We start from the raw sequence: 22775 nt of genomic DNA, 5'->3' as shown, positions 1-22775 counted from the left end.
GCCCGCGCGCTCCTGGGCGGGGGATGTTGTGATGGAGAAGCCGCCGCGGAGCCGGAGTCCCGCAGCCTGAGCCACCTCCGCCACCTGGGCCTGGGGCCTCCCCGCGCAGGTAGGAGCTGCCCCAGCCCCGGGCCCAGCCCCGGCGGCCAGATCCCGACCCCCAGCGGCCCGCGGACCCGCAGCACCTTTCCCACGGCGTCCCGGGTCCCCCGGCCCGGCCCGGCCCATCCCCGCGGGCAGTGCTTTCTCCGTGCGCATTCCCGCTATCTCCGGCCCTCCCGGTAGATTCCACTTCGGTCTTCACACCGTCCCTCCCCGACCTGTACCTCCTGCCCCTGCGGGATGAATAGGGGGCGAGTACGGGGGACGCGAAGGGAGGGACGGTGGGGGATGGGGCGTGGGGGGAGGGGAGGGGAGGTCAAGGGCTGGGAAGGGGAGGTGCAGCGAGGTAGGCAGAGGCCGCGGGTTTTCCTGCAGTGTCCCAGGCCTGGAATCTGTCAGGCCGCATTCTGTCGCTGTCGGCGACCGAGCAGCGTGCCCTGGGGCCGGCTGTGTCCCCAGCTCGGCCAGGAGGCCTAGCACTCACAGGGCCACACTCGTTAGGAGCGGTTTCCCCACAGACAATTCAGAGGTTATTCCGGAGCTATTTTGATTCTGCCTGTGCGTTTTTTGCATTCCCAGACCCTCTATGGTAGTCCCAGCTCTCTCCACTCTTCAAAGCCAAAACCTTGTCTACACTTGCTGTGTTCATTGCCTCACTTCCCATTCATTCTTAAAGCCGCTTTCCTGGGTCTTCTGTGTCACTCACCCACTGAAACTGCTCAAGCCAAGGTCACCGGAGACCTCCATGTGGCCAACTCCAGTGGGCACTCTCCTTCACCTTTTCATAGGATTCATTCAAAACTCTCCTTGAAGCATTTTCCTGGATTCTCTCCTGGCATTGTTGGCTCCTTCGCGATCTCGTTTGCTACCTCTTTCCTCTTCTTTTAGATGTTGGCGAGGCTCTTCGTTCTGTCCTGAGCTGTCTTCTCTCATTCTGCACTTTCTCCTTGGGCATTTCATTCATTCCCAAGGCTTCATACACACATGCTGATGGTCCCCACATTTATACATCTGGCCTAGACCTCTTTCCTGGACTGCAGATTCAATATCCAACTGCCCTCACGATCTCCGTTTGGAAGTCCAACAGGAATTCCAAACCTATGGGTCCATGCTGAATTAATTATCTTCCCCGCGTTCCCTCTCTACCCTTCTTCCAAGTCTGTTGTTCCTTTAACTCTCTGAAATGGCTACTTTCTAATCAGTTCGTTACCCAGGCTAGAATCCTGGGCAACAGTCTAGGTTAGCCTCTACTTCCTCACCTTCTACATCTAATGTCACCAAGTTCTGTCACATCCACTACCTAAATATTTTTCAAATCCATTCATTTCTCTCCATCCCCACTGCTACCAAACTTAATCTAGGTTACAACCCTTTTTTTCCTTGGCTGGCTACTCTAATAGCATACCTCCCCTCCTTTAAAAAAAAAAAAAAAAGCATCCATCTGATCATTTATTCATTCAACAAATGCTATTTGAGCACCTAATATATACCAGGTATTGTATTGGGCACTGAAGATGTAATTATGCGCAGAATAGACCGGGTCCTTGTCCCATGGAACTGACAATCTACAGGAAGGGGGAATCAGAAAAGAATAAAATTACAGCCCTGACCGGTTTGGCTCAGTGGATAGAGCGTCGGCCTGCGGACTCAAGGGTCCCAGGTTCGATTCCGGTTGAGGGCATGTACCTTGGTTGCGGGCACATCCCCAGTGGGGGGTGTGCAGGAGGCAGCTGATTGATGTTTCTCCCTCATCGATGTTTCTAACTCTCTCTCCCTTCCTCTCTGTAGAAAATCAATAATAATAATTAAAAAAGAATGAAATTACAGATTTAATAGATATCACGAAGGAGCTAAAGTGGTCTTGGGGGTAGGAAGAAAGGGTCAAGGAAGACGCCTTTGAGAACATGACATTTGAACTGAGATGTAAAGGATGAGTAAGAGTTAGGCTGAGAGGGTAGGGGAAGGAGGGTCTAAGCAGAAGTGAAATCACATGCAAACACCTGGTGGAAAGAGACAATAGGGTGTTTTTGAGGAATCAAAGAAGGCCAGTGAGGCTGGAGAACAGAGTGCCAAAGCTGGAGAGGAAGGCAGGGGCCAGACCGAGCAGGACAGTTGAGACCATGTTATAAATTTTGGTCTAAAGGTCTTCGTTCTTGATGCAGATTGTTGATGGTAGTGGATGTGGAGAGTAGATCAAATCTAGAAATGTCTTCAGAGAGAAAATTGTCAGTACCTAGGGATGGGTTGAATATGGGGAATGATGGAGAAGGTAGTGTCAAGGATGGTTGACACTCCCTACTCAGGATGGTTGATCATATCATTCCATGAGCCAGTTAGGGGGTGGGCAAGAGAAACGTGAGTGGGCATGTTAGTCTGAGAAGCCTTTGAGACATCCAAGTGGAGATGCTGAGTAGAAAGATATGTACATGTCTGGAGCTCAGACGAGGGATCTGATGGAGGGGAAACCATTGGTACATAGATGGTAACTGAGGCTATGGGCATGAATGAATACCTATATTGAATGGTAGGTGAGAAAGACAAAAGGGCATAAGGATAACATGGGAAACTCCAGCTGGTAGAGGATGATGAGCCAGCAAAGGGGTCTAAGAAGCCACCAGATAGAAACTAGAGTGTAGGAAGGACACCAGGAGACGTAGCATGTAGAAGCCGTGGATGAAAGTTGGATGAGAGGCCCATGGTGTCAAATGTGCAGAGCGTGCAACCCAGATGAGGACTGTGAGTGTCTGTTGGATCAGTGACCTAGGGGCCATGTTGACCTTGGTAAGAGCTGCTACTGAGGTGTGTCGGGAGTGGAAGCAAGATTGGAAACGGTTAAGAAGTGAGTGTGAGGTGAGAAAATGGCCGTTGGGGGATGTGCGGGAGAGAGAGAGCAGTAAGTGGCACTGGAGGAGGAGTGTTGGGTCAAAAAGTGTGTGTGTGTGTGTGTGTGTGTGTGTGTGTGTGTTTTAAGTTGGGAGATAGTAGATCCCATTGAGAAGGAGAGATTGATTATATAGAAAAGAAAATGGGGTGCTTGTTTCGGCAGCAAATATACTAAAATTGGAACGATACAGAGATTAGCATGGCCCCTGCGCAAGGATGACACGCAAATTCGTGAAGCGTTCCATATTTAAAAAAGAAAAGAAAAAAAAAAGAAAATGGGTAAGCAGTGGTATAAAATTCCTGGAAAGGCATGAAAGGAAGGAACCAAATGGTAGGCGAAGCAGTTGGTTTTAGGAAGGAGAGAAAGGATAGGTCCTGAAGTCAGCAAGTCTGTATGTTTGAGGACATTCCCGACTGATGGCTTCCATTTCCTCTGTGAATTAGGAGTGGGTGGTCATCCTCTGAGAGGGTGGGTGGTGCAGGGGGTGGTCAAAGGAGAGTTGTGTTCTTGCCTTAGCTAAAAAGTCCCTTCCTCAGGAAGGTCTTTGCTGATGTCTAGGCTAGAGTAAGCCTCAGGCTGCTACAGTGTCCTGTTCTTCCCCCATCGTATTGCTCAGTCATGTATTCAACAAACAGGGAGTGGTTTTAGGTTCCACGTACTAGTCTACATACTGGCATTACATTTTATTGTAACGACCTGTCCAATGACTATTTCACCACTAGATTGTGAGTTCCACTGGGGAGGAACCGTTTCTTTATTATTCCTCACTCTCCCCCATGCCATGCCAAGTGCCTGGCATAAGCTACCAGGTTAGAAGACCCTTGACCTTGAGCAGGATACCACCCCTCCCCCCGCTCACACTCTGATATCAGTTTCAGGTCTAGTGGCCTCTCTTAATTTCCGCCCTGAATTCCTTGCCCAACTCCCTGCCTTGAGCCAGAATCCATTCGGCTCTTTCCATCCTTCAAGGGGATCCAGGTATGGATGACCCCAATGAGAGGGGAGAGGTTGGGTCTGGAAGATATTGGGCAGCTGGTCATCCTTTGATCTCAAAGGCAGTGTGATCACCATCACCTCAGAACTTCCCCATTCCTCCCCCGGTACTTTCGGCCTTGCTGGCCAGGGATGGACAAGGCTGCCCTGAAGTCGGCCAGGCTCTTTGCTGTCCCAGCCTCACAGTGCATGTGCCCTTCCCAGGTCACACTTCCAAGTGCTAAGGAGCTTGGTCCCAGCCTGACCTCTGCAACACCCAGCTCATACGCCACTGCCTTAGGGAAGCACTCGGCATGAGCTTGCCAGAGTCGCGGCTCTCCCACCTCCTGAAACTCATGGAGATGGCACTCGTGAACAGCATAAGAGCCAGGATGTCAGTTTAAGTAAAGTCCCTTGCTCCTTTTCCCCCTTAGGTCTCAGCCCACACCTGTCCTGCACCCCAGACCCCTCCTACTTCCTTCTCAGGGACCCTTTGCCATTCCCCAGCACCCTCTCTACACTCCCATTGCCCATCCTCAGCCCGTGGGGCCACACAGGCCTATCTTAGTGTCTCTTTCCAAAGCGTTTCAAGCTTCCCAGTGTCTCTCACCCTGTCTGCCCCACCCATCTTCCCTTCCTTCCACACTGAGGGCCAACTGTGTGGCAGATGCACGCTGTACTCTCACTGTGAGTGGGAAAGTGAAGTTGAGCAAGATGTGGTCTCTGAAGTGCTGATAGGATGCAGTATTGGGTATTGTGAGACACAGAGGAGGGAATGGTCCCTTGAGGATGGGGAGAGAGGACTGAACAAGAAGAGACTTACTGCCCCAGCTGATTTGGCTCAGTGGATAGAGCGTTGGCCTACGGACTGAAGGGTCTCAGGGTCGATTCCAGTCAAGGGCACATGCCTGGGTTGCAGGCTCGATCCCCAGTAGGGTGTGCAGGAGGCAGCCAATCAATGATTCTCTCTCATTGATGTTTCTATCTCTCTCCCCCTCTCCCTTCCTCTCTGAAATCAACAAAAATATATTTTAAAAAAAGGAATAGATTGACTGTTTCGGAGCTGTGACCACTGAGCCACGTTTTGAAACATGAAGCAGAGTTTCTCATGAGGGGAGCTAGAATTCCAAGCTGAGGGCAAACAAAGAGCCAGGGCTGTGAGCGTGTGGCATGTTCTAGAACCCACCATACTTCACGTGGCTGGAGTGTAAGGTGTGAAGGAGGCAGGGCGGAGGAGGTCCGAGGGGCCATCGGGATTGGCTCAGGAGGCTTTTGGTGTCCTGCTAATGAGCACGGATGTTTTATCCTAAAGGCAGGGGTGAGCCATCTTTTTCGAACCGGGGAATTACACAATCCCGTTTCCATTTTTGGAAGATTACTGTGGTTTTGGGTAGAGGCAGAGCTGTTTATTTTTCTCGTTGCCCAGGTGGAGCCACACGGAGCAGACCAGCAGTCCCACGTGAGGCAGACCTAGACAGGAGCCTTTCCCATTTTATCTCACAGACGCGTGCATCGCATTGTGCTAGGGTCTGAGGAGCCAGAAGGCACAGAAAGGCGAGCTACGGCTCCTGCCTCAGGACCACCACACCTGAGAGATGGCAGAGCCTTGCTCGGCAGCCTAAACACCTCGCTGCAACCTGTGCTTGGAGCTGAGAGCCACACTGAGGTGGCAGAGAACTGGGGCAGAGGGTCGGGGAGTGAAAGGACTTCTTAGTGGGGAACAGGGAGACAGAACTCTCAGGTGAGAAATGAAGGAGATGGAACTGTACAGTGGGAGTCAGAGAGAAAGGTGGCGTGTGAGGGGCAGTCAGTGAGGGAGAGCTGTGTTGGGGAAAGGGTCAAGTAGGAAGAGAGAACTCTAAGAGTGCCAGGGAAGTAAGAGTGTCATGGTAGGGGCTGTCGACAAGGGACAGGAAGAGAAAGAATTGGGAAGTGGTTGGTCAGGAGGCATGGACTGTGATGTGGGGGGCTATCAGGGGGCGAGCACTTTGTAGTGGGGGTCAGGGAAAATGGGGAGGGTGGTCTGGGAGCTTGAGGGTGGGGTCACTGGGGTGATGGGGCTGGAAGGAAAGGTAAGTGGAGAAGGTGATCCGTGAATGGCTTGTGAGGAGGGAGGAGGGGTCCGAGGGGTCAGGATACATGGGCTGTCACTGCGGAGCAGGAGGTTCCCTCGGCAGAAGGGCAGGCAGAGTTTGGTTGGGGCACCCTGAGCACTGGTTGAGACGCAGAAACACAATCAAAGCGTGCTTTCTGAAACTGGCAGTGGAGATGCTAAAAGGAGACCTGGAGGAGATGGGAGGGCACATTCCAACATTAATTCTGCAACTGTGTATTGAGTTCCTCTTCTGTGCCAGGACTGTGTTAGCTCTAGGAATACTTCATTGAAGAAAAAAAAAAAAGACAAAATCCTCACAGTATGGAACTGAAATTATTGTCATGAGGAGACAATGAATTATAAAATGCAATAATAGCCCTGGTCAGTTGGTTGGAGCGTGGCCCCCTACACCAGAAGGTGGTGGGTTCCATTCCTGGTCAGGGCACATAGCCAGGCTGCGGATTCAATCCCCCATTGGAGTGCATGTGAGAGGCAACAAATACATTTCTCGCTCACATCCATGTTTGTTTGTTTTTTTTCTCTTTCTCCCTTCCTCTCTCTAAAATAAATTAAAAAGATAAAATTAAAAAAGCAATAATAAAAATAATAATAGCTTGTCAGATGGCATTAGGTGCTAGGGAAGATTTGGGGATTGCTGAGAAGGGGCATAGTGACCTGCAGTTTTTTGTGTTTGTTTTTTTTTTTAATATGTTTTTATTAATTTTTTTAGAGAGAAAGGAAGGGAGAGGGATAGAGAGATAGAAACATACAGCGGCTACCTCCATGCCAACCTACTGGAGACTGAGGCTGCAACCTGGGCATGTGCCCTGACCGGGAATCCAACTGTGACCTTCTGGTTCATAGGTCAGCGCTCAACCACGGAGCCACGCCGGCTAGGCAGACCTGCAGTTTTAAGAGTATTCAGAAAGGTCTCACTGAGAAGGTGACATTTGGGCAAAGACCTGAAGGGTTGGAGGGTCCAGTTCAAAGGCTCCTGCTGTGACCCAGGCTTGGGTTAAAGGGGCTGGTGGAGGGACAGTGCCCGAAGTGAGATACTTTATAGAAAGACTCACCAGAATACAGCGTCAGCTGACCAAAGGAGCCGTGAATTGGAGCTGAGGCCCTTCCCCTGGGACCTGCCTTCCCTGGGCCCTGCCCTGCCCTGTGGGCTGGGTCTGCAGCTCCTTCTTTCCTGGCCTCACAGTCCCTATAGGGAGCAGGCTTGGGGGCTGGTTGAGCCCAGTGATGTATGATGATGGGGACGCATCCTGGGGAGCTCAGAGGTGGGACTCTGGATGGCAGTGTGGCAGGAGGAAGGGGGCAGTCAGCGTCCAGTGTTCAGAACACATGAGCCAGGCCCACGCCAGCTGTGGCCCTGGCACAGGGCGCCCCAGTTGGGTGAGCTGGGGGTGGGGATGCACAGAGAGCCATTGTGTGAAGGCTCTGCTGTTGGGATTGAGGGAAAGGCAGAGGTTGGCTGTGCTCTCCGGGGAAGTCGGGGTTTGTGGATGGGGCGGACTTCGGGCCTGGGCCTAGTCTGGGAGAGGGGTGGTGGAGGACAGGAGTTAAGCTCAGTCATGCTTATGGGAGAGTAGCTCATACACGGAGCGGTGTGTGCTGGCCTGCTGAGAGTAAGGGACAGGAGGAGCTGCAGGGCACAGCCCTGGGGCAGAGGCAGGGGTGCTGCTATCCTGACCTGGAGGCTAAACGTGGTCTTCCCTTTTCCCCCAACCCCCACCCTGCCCTGCAGGATCTGCCAAGGCCATGTCTGTTCCATCATCACTGAGCCAGTCGGCCATTAACGCCAACAGCCACGGAGGCCCCGCCCTGAGCCTACCCCTGCCCCTGCACGCTGCCCACAACCAGCTGCTCAACGCCAAGCTGCAGGTCACGGCCGTGGGACCCAAAGACCTGCGCAGTGCCATGGGGGAGGGCGGTGGGCCTGAGCCGGGCCCAGCCAATGCCAAGTGGCTAAAGGAGGGCCAGAACCAGCTTCGGCGGGCTGCCACGGCCCACCGTGACCAGAACCGAAATGTGACCTTGACCCTGGCAGAGGAGGCCAGCCAGGAACCTGAAACGGCACCCTTGGGCCCCAAAGGCCTGCTGCACCTGTACTCTGAGCTGGAGCTTTCTGCCCACAATGCGGCCAACCGAGGGCTCCGAGGACCCGACCTGATCATCAGCTCCCAAGATCAGGGGCCAGACGAGGGAGAGGAGAAGGCAGCGGGGGAAGCAGAGGAGGAGGAGGACGAGGAAGAGGACGAGGAGGAGGAGGAGGACTTGTCTTCTCCCCCAGGGCTGCCCGAGCCCCTGGAGAGTGTGGAGGAGCCCCCTGCATCCCAGGCCCTGGTAGACGGCCCCCGGGAGCACAGCAAGAGCGCCAGCCTCCTGTTTGGCATGCGGAACAGTGCAGCCAGTGACGAGGACTCCAGCTGGGCTACCTTATCCCAGGGCAGCCCCTCCTATGGCTCCCCGGAGGACACAGGTACCATGTGGAGGCTGACACGGGGGATGTGGGTGGGCAAGAGGGCAGAGGGCAGGCTTCTCCATGCAGAGGCCAGGGCCAGCCTGGGGATGAGTTCTCGGTCCGCAGCAGGCCACGCCCAGGTTTTCCCGAAGGAAGCCATTCCCGCCTCAGAGAGAGCTTGACCACGTTGAGCAGTCCATCCGTCATGCACCCCTGACGGACAGCGGAGCAGGTCCGTTTATGGGGCATTTACCAGGTACTGGCCCCGAGCTCAGCTCTGTCATATTTAACCTTCACAATGCTGTGAAATCGATACTATTTTGTGCCCATATTACAGATGACAGAACGAGGCCTGGAGAGATTTAGTAGCTTTCCTAAAATCCCAGGGAGTCTGAGATCACAGTAGAACGGAGATCTAAACCAGGTCTGAGTCCAGACCTGCGCTCTGGGCGCTGTGTTAGCCTGCCATCAGTGCGCACAGCACAAGGAACCAAGGCGCCTTGGGCCAGACTTGGACATGCGTGGGAGGGAGCAGCAGCACCTCTCCACAGAGGTCTGTTGTGAACACGGGGGAGCGTTGTGTGCAGCACACTGGGCATTGCAGGGGTCATGTTTTGAATCCTTTGTATCTGGAATAGAATATTTACTGAGTTAGGAAGAATAAATATATACTTCTTTGGGGGTGTGGGGGAGAGGAAGAATAGATATTCAGATTCCAAGGATTGATCTTAAATGTGTGTCTTGGAAGTAAGTTGAGTCTCCACATTTGCTGATATCACATTTGTGGAGATGCAGACAGAGCTGAGAGCACAGGGCAGAGTTAGTGGGCTGTAGCTACAAGCTGGGCCTGTGGAGGATGGGGTGTAGGTAAAGATTAGGAAAGACTCCCCTGCATCAGGCAGCAGGCACCATACCCAGGCTCCAAACTGTGGGACCTTTGCAGGAAGCGTGTGGTTCCGATGAGACAAGGGCAGCACACTGTACCCTGTCAAAACTCTTATTATGGACACTTTCAAACATATACAAAAGCAGAGGGAATAGAATAACAAACCTGATTTACCTAAGACCCAGTTTCAACAATTATCAACACCTGCCTAGTCTGGCCACATGTGTACCCCCACCTACTCCTAGGCCGCAGCCTAGGTTATTTTGAAGTAAACATTTCATCCAAAAATGTTTGCCTATCCATTGTTTTAAATTTTATCCTCACTCCATATTTTTTTCATTGATTTTTAGAGAGAGTAGAAGGGAAGAAGGAGGCGGGGAGGGAGGATGGGGGGAGAGAGAAACATCAATTGGTTGCCTCCTGCACTGGGCCGTGGATTGAACCAGCAACTGAGATATATGCCCTTGACTGGGAACCGAACCCGTCCCGAGGCTGATGCTCTAACCACTGAGAAACCGGCCAGGGCAGCGCATACATTTCTAAGAGATGTAACTCTTTTATTTATTTTAAAAATATATTTTTATTGATTTCAGAGAGGAAGGGAGAGATAAAAACATCAATGTTGAGAGAGAATCATTGATCGGCTATCTTCTGCATGCCCCACACTGGGCATTGAGCCTGCAACCTGGGTATGTGCCCTGACCGGGAATCAAACCGTGACCTCCTGGTTCACAGGTTGACGCTCAATCACTGAGCCATGCTGGCCGAGCGAGATAAACCTCTTTTTAAAAATTCACAATACCAATATCAAGTCTACAAGAATGTAGCAACAATCACTTAATATCATCAAATATTCAGTCAATGTTTACATTTTCCCAGTTGTCTAATAAACGTCCTCCCTGCCTTTTAAAACACTTATTGTTTGAATCAACATCCAAATATTGATATTGACCTTTTGATGGTTGATATGTCTCTTAGTTTCTTTTGATCTACACATGGTCCCTCCACCGCTCTGCCTTCATTTTTGGCTGCCGTTTTTTAATGGAAGCCGCGGTGGTGCTTGCCCTGGTTTTTGTGTGGTCCGACTTGCACATCCTCTCTCTGTGGTGGTGCTGAACTTGTTCCCTTCCCCTGAGGTTGCCAGGAATTGGTAGTGAGTTCGAGAGCCGGGCTCAGACTCAGATTGGAGAGTGTTTTTGCAGGAACATTTTATAGGTGCCATTGAGTCCTTCTTTATCAAAGGCAACGTCGGATTGCCTCGCTCCTGTGTGATGTGCTGGCCTTCGACGGCCATTGCTTGGACCCCCTTTAAAGGGAGCAGCTGCTCTTCCAGTCCAGCTCGTTGTTTGTAGGGTTGGGTTTGGGAAAATGTTGTCTCAAGGGAGCCATTTCATGTCCCTTTTCAAGGGAAACGGAAAACTAGATATTGTTGTGAACTATCTCAATTTCTAAATGTTAACAGTCAATTCTGCTGTTGTTTTTTTTCTTAAAAAAAAAAAAAAACAACAACACCTTGCAGGCCACACAAAATTGCTCTGAGGCTTGCACCCATCTGCAGGTTGCTGGTTTGCAACTTCTGCCCCAAGGGTGGGAGTCAGGCCAAATAATGGAGAGGGCTTGGTTGCTCAGGGCTCCTGAGATGGTTACTGTGGTAGCCACACCTATGAACCTTCTGGGAGTAGGAGGATAGAACTGCTGGAGACCTGGGAAGGGTATGTAGACATGGGCAGTGACCTTACCAAGGGCACTGGCGTGGCAAGAGGAAGGTCAAGGATCACACTCCGGTGGAGGCTGTGGAAATTGAGGGTAGCCATGTGGGGCCAGCCCAGGGAAGGGCCTACTGTTTTGTGAATGTGTTGCTATAAGCATGAAAGCCACAGAGCAGTTCTAGACTCCTGTAGGAGTGGGCTAGAATTGAGCAAAAATTATTTCTCCTTCCCACTTTAGTATCTCCACAAAGTTGTTGATTGATTGCATAAGTGAATGAAGGAATGCATGCACTCGACTACCTGCGTGGGGTGCATACTCTGGGCCAGGCCTTGTCCTGAAGGCTGGAAATGCAGACTGCAGGGGACACGTGTTCCTGCCCTCATACACTCCCAGTCTAGTGGGGAGACAGAAGTAACAAGTCAGAATCAGCATGATGCTCTGCGATGGGGCAGTGCATGCAGGAGAGGCATCTAACCCTGCCTGTGTGTGGGTTTGGGGTGGGGTGGGGTGGGTTAGTTTTGAAAAGTGACCTTTACACTGATGCCTGAGCGGGGAGGAGTTGGTAATAGCCAGGTGAGGATAGAAGGGAGGGAGGCTGGGCTGGAGAAGATGGGGGGGGGCCATGCCCCAAGGAAGGGGAGAGAGAGAGAGGGGGGAGGGTTAGGGATGGTCAGAGATAAGGCTGAGAGGCAGTGGTTAGGGCCTCCTGACAACACACAAACCTTGGCGGGGTAGGGCGGGGGAGGATTTGGATTCCATCTTGAGGGCGAGGAGAGGACAATAAAGAGTAATTTCATCAGCTGAGATTTCAGAACAGTCATTCGGGCTGTGATGTGCAGCCCAGACAGGTGGAGACTAGACTAGAGGGAGGCACTGACGCTGTCGCAATGATCCAGGTAAGAAATATGAGTAGTCCGGGTGCTGGTGGTGACTGGGAGGTAGGTAGCGGTTGGAGGAGATGTGCCAGGCTCCAGAAGGGCCTCCCAGATGGTCAGGGCAGGAGAGCGGCCCCTCCAGATCAGATCGGAAGGAAGAAGCCCTTTGAAGCAGGAAGGTACAGACTGACAGGGACGGCAGATGGATTGGTGTGTGTGGCTCAGTCAGAAGATGGAGAATTCGCCCCCCAATTCGAGAGGTGTATGGCTTTCATGAAGACATGTGTGGCTGTGGAGGGCATGGCTGCCCTTCCCGCTGATGTTCTTGGAAGGTTTGGCCTTTGAGCCCGGAAGGCGGGGGGGAGGTCTCTGTGGAAGAGCAGGCATTTTATTTCCCTAGGGCCTGAGGGTGGGGATGGGCCAGGGGGAGGGGAAGAGGTGGTTATGGCTGCCTGGAAGGCTGGATGGGCAGCAAGAGCCCCCTCCTCACTGGGCCCGCCTCATTTGGAAGGTCAGGGCGGTGAGGCACCTGCCCAAATAACTCACCTCAGGTGTTTGGCCACCGCGGTGTAACCACGCCCACTCCCAGCCCCCTGGGCTGGTTGCTCAGCAGCCTGGGTCTAGGGACTGACTGCCTGTCCCTCAGTGCTGCCTCTTTGGACCAGTCAGGATTCCTGGTCTCCCTGGTAACGCGAAGCACGTCAGCAGACTGGGCGCTCCCAGCCGGTCCTGGTGCTGCGGTTGCCGAGGAGACGCTGCAGCCTAGCTGGGCCCTGGCAGGTGAGGGGGGTTGGTACTGGGAAGCCCCAAGCCCAGCCTCAAGCTTACTGGAGCCCATGCCCTCAAGGCCCACTCTCAGACTCACACTGTTGGGCAGGCTCTGGGGAGGGGAGGCATCCCTGGGAGCCTTGAAGCCACACCCTGATTGTGCTGAGCTCCAGGCTTGCAGGGCCCCAGGGGGCTGGGGTATTCCCGAGGGGCTGAGCCTCCTTGTGTCCCTAATATGGGGCATGACTGTGGCACTGATGTGATCACTGTGGGATGGGGTGGGATGGAGATTTGGGATTGGGGGAGGGGAGCCAGGATTGGAAAGAAAAGATGTGAGAAAAAGGGCTGGGGTCTCCTGAGCACCCTCCCTTCTCACCCCAAAGGGGTCCCCTCCCCTGGTGGTCCTGGCCCCTCCCTAGTGAGCTCCAGGCGGAGGAGGATCTTGCCTGGCAAGCACTCTGCCCTGGTGAGAAGGGGGCGGGATGAGCTTTTCTCTGCAGCCCAGCACCAGGCTGTGAGCCCAGCTGGCTGGGCTGGAGGGGCTGCGAGGAGGGAGGGTGCAGGCAGGAGGGGCTGGCAACGAGCGCCATGTTCTCCCAGGACTTTTTCCTGGCCATCATCCTGCAGGACAGCAGCCCAGGTGAGGGAGGGCAGGGGGCTGAGCATGATGTGGGGTGGGGCTGGCAGGGAGGGCAGAGGCGGAGGAAGCATGAGCTGGGCCCTAGGGCTGGAGTCGTGATGTCAGTGGGGATGGGGGGAAGAGTGTGTGTGTGGGGGGGAATGTACCGGTATGTCACAGGTGCGTGGTGTGTGAGCATGTGCACAGAATGTTAGCCTGCATCTGTAAGGGTCCGGGTACGAGGTCTGCAGTGTCTGCATACACATGGCAGAGGTTGACATATGTTGTATGTCTGAGAGTGCATTAAGAATGTGGTACCTGTACATGTGTTGAAGGTTATTGTGGGTGTGGTCTCTGTACTTATGCGTGGCCGGGTTGGTTTATGTACATATATACCTACCTATGTGTGTGCACACGTCTCCTCTGTACATGGTTTCTGCATTAGTATGTGCCTGGAGTTGGTGTGTGTGTTTGCCCGTTTTCTGTGTGTACATACCCTTGTGTTTGTGGTGGCTGCACAGGTGTGGAGTACGGCTTGTGTGTCTGTGTGCACATGTGTGTGCCGGAGCTGGTAAGCGTGTGCACCTGAGATACGGAGCTGTATGACAGGAGGGCACCTAAGCTCCCTCCCTTCTCTCTGCTCTCCTCCTTCCCCCAGTATGGCCTCATTAGCCAGGAGCAGGGCCCAGGAGGAGACCTGAGCCATGTTCCCTGCTGGGGTCCCCCCTGTGGTGACTCCAGACTGCAGGCTCTAGGAGGAAGCAGGAACCATGTTGTACTGCAGCCCTCCCCCCGCCCTTCTTGCCCACCATGGGGTCTTAAGGAGGGGACTGGACATAAGCACCGCTGCCTGCTTGTTGGGTGGGCAGACTCTCACCAAGCCCCCACCTCGCAGATTCCTTCTGGAACCCCAACGCCTTCGAGACGGATTCCGACCTGCCGGCTGGATGGATGAGAGTTCAGGACACCTCAGGGACCTACTACTGGCACATCCCGACGGGGACCACCCAGTGGGAACCCCCTGGCCGGGCCTCCCCCTCCCAGGGGAGCAGCCCCCGAGAGGAGTCCCAGGTGAGGCTTACAGGCCTGTTGTATTTTGGGGTGCAGGGGTGGTGCTGCTGGAGCAAGACGAGCCGCCCACTCACTGCTGCTGCCCCCTCCTAGCTCACCTGGACAGGCTTTGCCCACGGAGACGGCTTTGAGGATGGAGAATTTTGGAAGGTGAGTGGGGGACCTGTTTCACAAAGGGGGAGCTGCAGAAGGGGCAGGATTTTGGTCCTGATTCCTCTCTCCCCTCCCCAAGGATGAACCCAGTGAGGAGGCCCCAATGGATCTGGGGTTGAAGGACCCTGAGGAGGGGACACTGCCCTTCCCGGCTCAGAGCCTTAGGTGAGTGGGAAGGCACGAAGCAGTGGGATGGCTGTATGGGGAAGGTGCCTTGGGACAGCTCCATGTTTGGGGCCTGTACTGAGTGTTACCCCTCTGCCCCCAGCCCAGAGCCATTGCCCCAAGAGGAGGAGAAGCTGCCGCAAAGGAATGCCAACCCAGGGACCAAGGTTTGTTCAAGACCAATGCCCGTTCCCCAGGCTGGGGCCTTTCTGTGTGCAGGAGAGCGCCTCGTGTCATGTCCTGGGGGGCACCTCTGGTCTCAGTACAGCTCCCCAGGTCCTGAGTTAGGAGCTCCTCCAGTTTCCACACAGACCCCTGTGTCTGAGCTGCAGGAGCTTCAGTTTTCATTCGGTCAGCCCAGTGGTCTGACGGGGGGCCCTGGGGGCTTGTACTAGCTGGTCTCTTCTGAGACCACCACCCCTCCCACCACCACCTATCTCCTATTTGGGGAGCTTCTGAGTCTTAGCTTAGAACACCCACCACCACGTTCTGAATCAGGGACTCCTCTGGTCTCAGCAGAACCCCTGTGTCCTGTGTTGGGGGCTCCTCCAGTTGCAACTAAGACCCTCTACCTCCACCCCCTCTTCTGTGTTTGGCAGTGTTTTGCCGTGCGCTCCCTAGGCTGGGTGGAGATGACTGAGGAGGAGCTGGCCCCTGGACGCAGCAGCGTGGCTGTCAACAATTGCATCCGGCAGCTCTGCTACCACAAAAACAATCTGCACGACCCCATGTCTGGGGGCTGGGGGGAGGTGAGGGCCTGGCTGGTGGGGTGTGGTGCTGTGGAAAAGTGAAGGGAACTGTGAGAGATGGGAGAGCTGAGCTGCCCAGGTGGGGATAGGGTGTGTGTGTGTGTGTGTGTGTGTGTGTGTGTGTACCTATCCCAGGTGACGGCTTGTGAGACGGATGCGTGACCCCCCCACCTTGTGGCCTTGGGAGATGGTTGTGTAACCTGGGGGGATGGGGAGAGAATGATGGGTGAGACCTCTACTCTAGTGTGGCCTGCAGGGTGGGTGGTCTGACACCCACGTAAGGGTCCCAGAGCCATGGCTGACCTCCTCTGAGCTGGAGGTGGCAGCGGGGGCCCCAAGAAGTGCCTGCGTCCTGGGCCTGCAGGGAAAGGACCTGCTGCTGCAGCTGGAGGAGGAGACGCTGAAGCTGGTGGAGCCGCAGAGCCAGGCCCTGCTGCACGCCCAGCCCATCGTCAGCATTCGCGTGTGGGGCGTCGGGCGGGACAGTGGAAGGTGGGCGCAGGGCCTGGGGTCTCAGGGTGGGGGCTAGCCAGCAGCTAGAGTGGGCCCTCCTCCCTAACTCTGTTCTTTGCCTCTCTTGTGCTGCCGGACCCAGAGAGAGGTACTATGCCTGTTTACCTCCTCCCTCCTCCCACACCCAGACCAATGCCTCGATGCCTCGAAGCACCCAAGTTCCCCTATTCTGCCCGGCCCCTTCCTGCCCGCTGTGCTCGCCCATGCTCCCTCACCTCGGCATGCTTGCCTGTCTACCCTCCAGCCAGAAGGCAGTACCCACAGGACACCATCTGAGGGCAGAAGCCCTGGAGGAGGGTGTGGGTGTGGTGGGGACAGGCTCGGCATTGGATGGCGCTGGGAGACACTGAGGTGCCCCTCCCCCAACAGGGACTTTGCCTACGTAGCTCGTGATAAGCTGACCCAGATGCTCAAGTGCCACGTGTTTCGCTGTGAGGCACCCGCCAAGAACATCGCCACCAGCCTGCATGAGATCTGCTCTAAGGCACGACCTGTCTGCTCCCTGGATTAGCTGCCACCTTTGCTCTACAAGAGTGGGGGTGGGGGGAGGGGGGCTTTAGGGCTAGGAAGCCCTAACAGACCCTCCTTCGCTCCTCCCTCTCCTCCCTTCCTCTCCTCCCTTCCTCAGATCATGGCGGAACGGCGCAATGCCCGCTGCTTGGTAAATGGCCTCTCCCTGGACCACTCTAAACTTGTGGATGTCCCTTTCCAAGGTCAGTGTCACAACCCCTCCACGTCCAGCATGAACCACTGGAAAAAAGCGGCTGCTACATTCTTTGGGTCACATGAGTGGAGGGACTTTGGTTAAAGGGAGGAAGTGGGAAGGGGTGGAGGTAGGCCCTGGGCTGGAATGTCCAGCTCATGCCCGCATGGTGGGAACTGGGAGTGAGCCAGATCTGCCACCACGACGGAGCTTCCTCTTCTTTCCTGCAGTGGAATTCCCAGCGCCTAAGAATGAGTTGGTACAAAAGTTCCAAGTCTATTACCTGGGGAATGTGCCTGTTGCTAAACCTGTTGGTATGTATGTTCTCCTTCACCCAGGGACCGCCCTGGCCCACCCTCTGCCTTCCAACGCCTCTTTTCCCAGACCTTCCTCATGCATGATGTCACCCCGTCCTTCAAAATGCATCCCACCTGCGGTCCCTCTGTCCCAGCTGCACAGTGTCCTGCCTGTCACAGCAGTTGGCATGCCTTCACTGAGTGTGAACCAGTGAACCAGGCACACAGGGAGACCCACTTTTTGAATCCTACAGAAAAGCTTTGATTGGGTTGGGAGGCAGGTCTTCGATGATTAGAGACACCAGGCAGCAGCTGGGAGCTGGATTTGGTATTACAGCACCAGCTATGTGCCTCTGCAGAGGCAGTGAGCATATTTGTCACATGCTTTATTGTTTGTAAATTACTTCCTTATATGTCATTTAATTCTTGATTAACTTATGATATCTGCATTTTATAGGTAAGGAAATTGAAGGTAGGCTATCTGGCTTACTCTTATATTTCCAGTTCATTCACTAAGCAAATAATACCTATGACGCCTACTACCATGTGCCAGATCCTGGGAAAACAATGGCCATAGTCCTGCTTTCATGAAGGTTACAGTAGGAAAAAATCAGGAGCTGGTAAAATAATCACGCAAATAAATATGTAATTACAAGTGGAGCCATTCGTTGAAAGAAAGTAGCGAGGTGCTATGAAACTACATAATAGGGAAACCTCATTTAGTCCAGGGAGTCAGAAAGGACTTATTTGGGAAAGTGACATTTGAACTGAGATCAGAAAATGAAGAGGAGCTAATGCAGAGTGGGATGGAGGTGGGAGTGAGGTAGGGGAAGATCCTTCCAGTCATTTGAGTACCCAGGGCAGAAGGCACTTTGGTGCTTCAAAGGCACTGAGAGAAGGACAGTGGTGCCAGATGAGGCTGGGAGCTGGGCAGTGGACAGACTGTGTGTGCAACCTCACAGGCCATGTTAGCGATTTGTTCTTCACCCTAAGAGCAGCAAGGAGCTCTGGAGGAGTTTTCAAGAGAGCTCCTGACATGATCAGATTTGAATTTTGTAAAGCTTACTTGTTATTCCATACAGGGGGAATATTCAGTGGCGGAGGTGGACGTAGAGAACTCAGGAGACCTCGCAGTAGTGGTTGCCAGTATGGGGAATAACTTGGACTCTGAAGGAACTGAGAAGGAGTGTGTTGACTCAAGAGATATTTAGACAGATGACAAATCAGAGAGGGAGAGATTTACAATTGAAATTAGTAGGCCTTGGTGATTAATGTGAGGTGTGGGGGCAGAGGCATTAAGGGCGACTCCTGGCTTCCTGGCTTTTGTAGAGTGGTGCCCTCCAACATTTAATGGATAGTGGAGGAGGGTGAAATTGCCAAGGATAGTGAGAGCAGGAGAGAGTTCAGAGGAAAAAAAGACTGCTTCACGGAGTGGTTGGGTGTCACGTCGAAAGACACTTAAGAACTCAACAAAGCTTGGCGAATAGGCAAACAGACAAACGAATGTATGAATGAACGAGACTTGCCTCAGATGACATAGCCAGGAGATGGTGGTCCTAGGACTCAGCCTGGTCACCTTCAGTTCTTTCCTCTTCCCCTCCAACCATGCTGACTTAATGACCAGCACCTTACATTCAGCGAGGGCACCCTTCTTAGGAAGGATAGGGATTGAGCTGGAGTTGCAGGGGACTGGCTGTTCTGGTTGGATCCAATAGCACTGCTGCAGACATGGATTTGGAGGTGGAAAAGGACGCTGAGGAAGCAGAAAGGAGGTGCTTGACCCCTACACATCCCCTCTCATTTCCTCTCCCTCACACCCTCAGCTTCTAAGTCCTTGTTGCCTCTTCCAGTTATTACCCCCACTCCCATATCCACCTTACACGGGCTCTCACTACACTGAACCATCTGTCTGCAACCCTGGATGGCCCCTCTGTTGTCCATTAGCTCAGTGTGTCTGCTCTGTTGAAGCCAGGTCATTCACACCAGTACTCTTTAAGCCCACTTCTTGCTTTAGTTTCTGCTGCCTTTTTGAACTCTGGGAGTTTATTTATTTATTTAAAGTATATTTTTATTTATTTCAGAGAGGAAGGGAGAGAGAGAGAAACATAAATGCTGAGAGAGAATCATTGGTCGGCTGCCTCCTGCACGTCCCCCTACTGGGGATTGAGCACACCACCCAGGCATGTGCCCTGACCGGGAATCGAACTGTGACCTCCTGCTTCATAGGCCAACACTCAACCACTGAGCAGCACCTGCTAGGCTGAACCTCTGGGAGTTTAACATTGGCTCCTGCTGAAGCTGCAATATTCATTCACTCAACAAATGACTGCTGACTGCCTGGTTTGTGCCAGACACTATTGTGGGTTCTTGGTGTACATCAATGAGCAAAACGGACAAAGATTCTTGCCTTCAGGTAGCTGACACTCTAGCCAGGAGAGACAGACAATAAAATAACTAAGTTATGTAGTATGTTGGAAGGCAACACCTGATATGAAGAGAATGCACATCAGGATAAGGGGGATGGGAGTGTGGGGCTAGAAGTTAGGGTGTAGGTTTCAGCTCTGAGTTGTCACCAACTCAGGCTTTTTCCAGGCCCATCTTCCACTGCTTTCCCCTTCCCTCCACGCTGGTCCTCCCCGCCCTCTGAGGCCAGGACCCACCCTCACAGCCCCATTTGTTTTCCCCCACCATATGCTTTTTATTAATTTTAGAGAGAGGAAGGGAGAGAGAGAGAAAAAAACAAACACACCAATTGGTTGCCCCTTTCCCCCCTCCCCAAAACGTGCCCCGACCAGGAATTGAGCCTACAACCTAGGTATGTGTCCCAACAGGGAATCAAAACCGTAACCTTTTGGTGGATGGGACAATGTTCCAACCAACTGAGACACACTGGCCAGGGCCTCATCTGCTGCTTAAGCAGTTTGATTTCAGTGTCGTATCCGCATCTCATGATCTTTGGGACTCTCTATTGGCTGAGCTTAATGTCATACACATCACAGCTCTCTGCAGTCTGACCTGGCCCACCCACTCCTGCTTGCACTGACACCCGTCTGTGGACTCCCGGGTTGCTTGGTTATACCAGTTTGGGTGCATTGGCCCATGTTGCCTTGAGGGTGACTTGCTCATGCATCTGGAAATCCTTCAGTAGATAAGCCCTGTGCTAGGATTGGCAACATAGAGATGAATGAAACTTGGTTTCTGTCCTTGAGATGGCCAGCCCAGTGTAGGGAAGGTGTTAAGCAGTATTAGATGTTTTGCTAAGAGTTGACCCAGCAACACCCTCTCTCTGCCTGCAGCAGGGAAGGCTTCCTAGGTGGCGTGTGGGTGAACCTGAAGGGTGAGAATCAGGAGTTTCTCAGGCAGTCAAGGGGGGAAGGTGCACTCCAGACCGAGGCCTTACCCTCAGTAACATTCCGTGTCCCTCGAGGGTATCCTCTTTCATTTTGTATTCCCCACCTGCTTGCAGGGCATTTGCCCAGATGAGATGTCAATAAATGTTCCATAAGTCATCTGAAGCTCAGGGAGCAGTAAAATAGGAGGCTTGGCAGCTCAGATGAGGCCAGGTTTTTAGAGGCCTAGCGTGCTTGGGAGTTGGGCCTTGATCCAGCCAGAGGTCAGATGAGCCAGGCCAACATGAGGGAGGACTGTGGAGGAAGACATTTGTCCTCTGCCCTAAGAGGGTCCATGTGGTCTGTTCCTGGTGGGAGCACAGAGGGCCCCGAGGGACCACAGAGGCGTGTGCTTTTGCGTGGGATGCTTTTGTGATGGCACTGTTCACCACTGCAGGGGTGAAGACACGTAGGTCACACAGCCAGTCCTGAGTGGTGCAGGGACTGGAACCCATGCCTCCACCACGCCCCGTGCTGCTGCCTGGGCTCTCGCTGAGTGCCAGCAGAAGTGGAAGAAACCGTTGTGTTTCAAGGAAAAGCTGGTTGATCTAATAAAAGCCAGGGACCTTGGGTTCCTTGGCCTTTGAGCACATTATAGACATTATTAAGCACAACTTAAGATTTTGACACCCCATCCCTCGATGTGACCTAAGGTTTATTTCCTGATTTCTGTGAGCTTCCTTATCTGTAAAAGGATCTATTGTGAGACTGTTGAAAGGCACTCAACGATTTAACACAGTGTGACACAAGAGTAAACATTTCCTTAAATGGGTATCTTTAATAAAACAAAAGGTTGGGTCTTGGGAGAGGACTGGCCTGAGGGGCTGATTTCGGAGTCAATGTTGTGTGAAGCACAAGGTCTGAATGTGGGTCAGTCAGATACGGCCGAGGTCAGAGCTCCAGGGGGTCAATGGGGTTAGGGGGCTGGGTTCTCCTCTGAGTGCAAGCAGAAGAGGGAGAATGGTGAAGAAAACCAACCAAGAGGCGAGTCACTGAAGCCCAGGAGGAAAGCACCGAGGCAGGGCCGCTGTGCAGCTCCATGGGGGCTGGAGGCTGGTGAAGGGGGGTTAGAGCAAAGGCCCTGGGGTTTGACTGGGCAGAGCTGGAAAGTCTAGGGTAGATCCGGGGTGTCCTCTCCCCACCTCCAGTGGTGCCGTGTGTGTGTCTGTATCTTCTAGGGGTAGATGTAATAAATGGGGCCCTGGAGTCCGTCCTGTCCTCCAGTAGCCGGGAGCAGTGGACCCCAAGTCACGTCAGCGTGGCCCCTGCCACCCTCACCATCTTGCATCAGCAGGTAAAGACCTGGGATGGGAGGTGTGGCAGTGCTTTGCCGTGGAGGGGAGACTGGGGGGTGAGGGCAAGAGCTGCCAGTGAGATGCATGTGCCTGAGGAACAGAGTCTGGCTGTTCCTTACTAACGGGGGACCCCTCCCTCCAGACGGAGGCAGTGCTGGGAGAGTGTCGGGTGCGCTTCCTCTCCTTCCTGGCGGTGGGCAGAGATGTCCACACGTTCGCATTCATCATGGCTGCCGGCCCAGCCTCCTTCTGCTGCCACATGTTCTGGTGCGAGCCTAATGCCGCCAGCCTCTCCGAAGCTGTGCAGGCTGCGTGCATGGTAAGTGGGTAGGATGGTGGGGTGGTGACATCACACCCCCCCCCCCCCCCCGGCGGGGCAGGCTGGAGAATGACTGCCCCACCTGTCTTCTCTGCAGCTCCGCTACCAGAAGTGTCTGGATGCCCGCTCCCAGGCCTCCACCTCCTGCCTCCCTGCACCCCCTGCTGAGTCCGTTGCCCGTCGTGTAGGGTGGACTGTCCGCAGGGGTGTCCAGTCGCTGTGGGGCTCCCTCAAGCCCAAACGCCTGGGGGCCCACACCCCCTGAAGCCCTCAGTTCTTCCTCCACCTGCTTACATCAGGCCCCAGGGAACTCCAGGGTATGGGGCAGGGAGGGGCCCTAGAGGCTATTCTTAGGCCTCAGCCCCACTCCCCTCCCAAACTGCCCCTCCTCTGTAGCTGGGTTCCCAGCCTGGGGGCTGGGGAGGGAGACATCTAATCCCTTCAAGGAAGTGACAAGACTGGATTGATAAGAGGAACAGGAAGCAAAGCCAGCCCCGTCTTCTCCATCCCCACATTTCAGGTGAAGCAGGAGGAATGCCAAGCCAGGCCCCATCTTTGTGGGGTCCAGCAGGGGCTGAAGTAGGGGACCAGTCCAGACATGGACCCCCTCCCCGCTGCTCCATGGCACCTCTGCTGTACTGATATCACTAATAAAGTCTGTCTGCCCTGCTGAGCTGTGTCACTTCCTGTGCCCGCACCACACCATCACCCCCATTACCCTGATCCCTCTGTCACTTCCTGTGT

General features: G+C 53.7%; 1 protein-coding gene and 1 pseudogene across 2 annotated transcripts; both read left to right on the top strand.

Moving 5' to 3' along the window:
• Positions 1-32: 32 nt before the first annotated feature.
• On the top strand, positions 33-22695 carry APBB1 (amyloid beta precursor protein binding family B member 1). 2 transcript variants are annotated; one of them, XM_028136797.2, is made up of 14 exons: positions 33-109; positions 7804-8538; positions 14274-14449; positions 14543-14599; positions 14682-14767; positions 14871-14934; positions 15367-15516; positions 15881-16008; positions 16399-16513; positions 16658-16742; positions 16963-17046; positions 21596-21711; positions 21855-22031; positions 22129-22695. In XM_028136797.2, exons 2-14 carry the CDS (start codon positions 7818-7820, stop codon positions 22294-22296), a joined length of 2127 nt encoding a protein of 708 aa, XP_027992598.2. In that variant the 5' UTR covers positions 33-109; positions 7804-7817; the 3' UTR covers positions 22297-22695. The 2 variants fall into 2 exon arrangements, with proteins under 2 accessions (XP_027992598.2, XP_008158077.1); XM_008159855.3 differs by lacking the exons at positions 33-109; positions 7804-8538 and adding an exon at positions 13333-13399.
• LOC114229089 (U6 spliceosomal RNA) lies at positions 3137-3236 on the top strand (annotated as a pseudogene).
• Positions 22696-22775: the final 80 nt, after the last annotated feature.

This window comes from Eptesicus fuscus, chromosome 13 (genome assembly GCF_027574615.1).
Source record: "Eptesicus fuscus isolate TK198812 chromosome 13, DD_ASM_mEF_20220401, whole genome shotgun sequence".
In the NCBI taxonomy this organism is placed as follows: Eukaryota; Metazoa; Chordata; class Mammalia; order Chiroptera; family Vespertilionidae; genus Eptesicus; species Eptesicus fuscus.
Note: the sequence above shows the minus strand (reverse complement) of the source record. Positions and strands in the feature narration are given on the sequence as shown.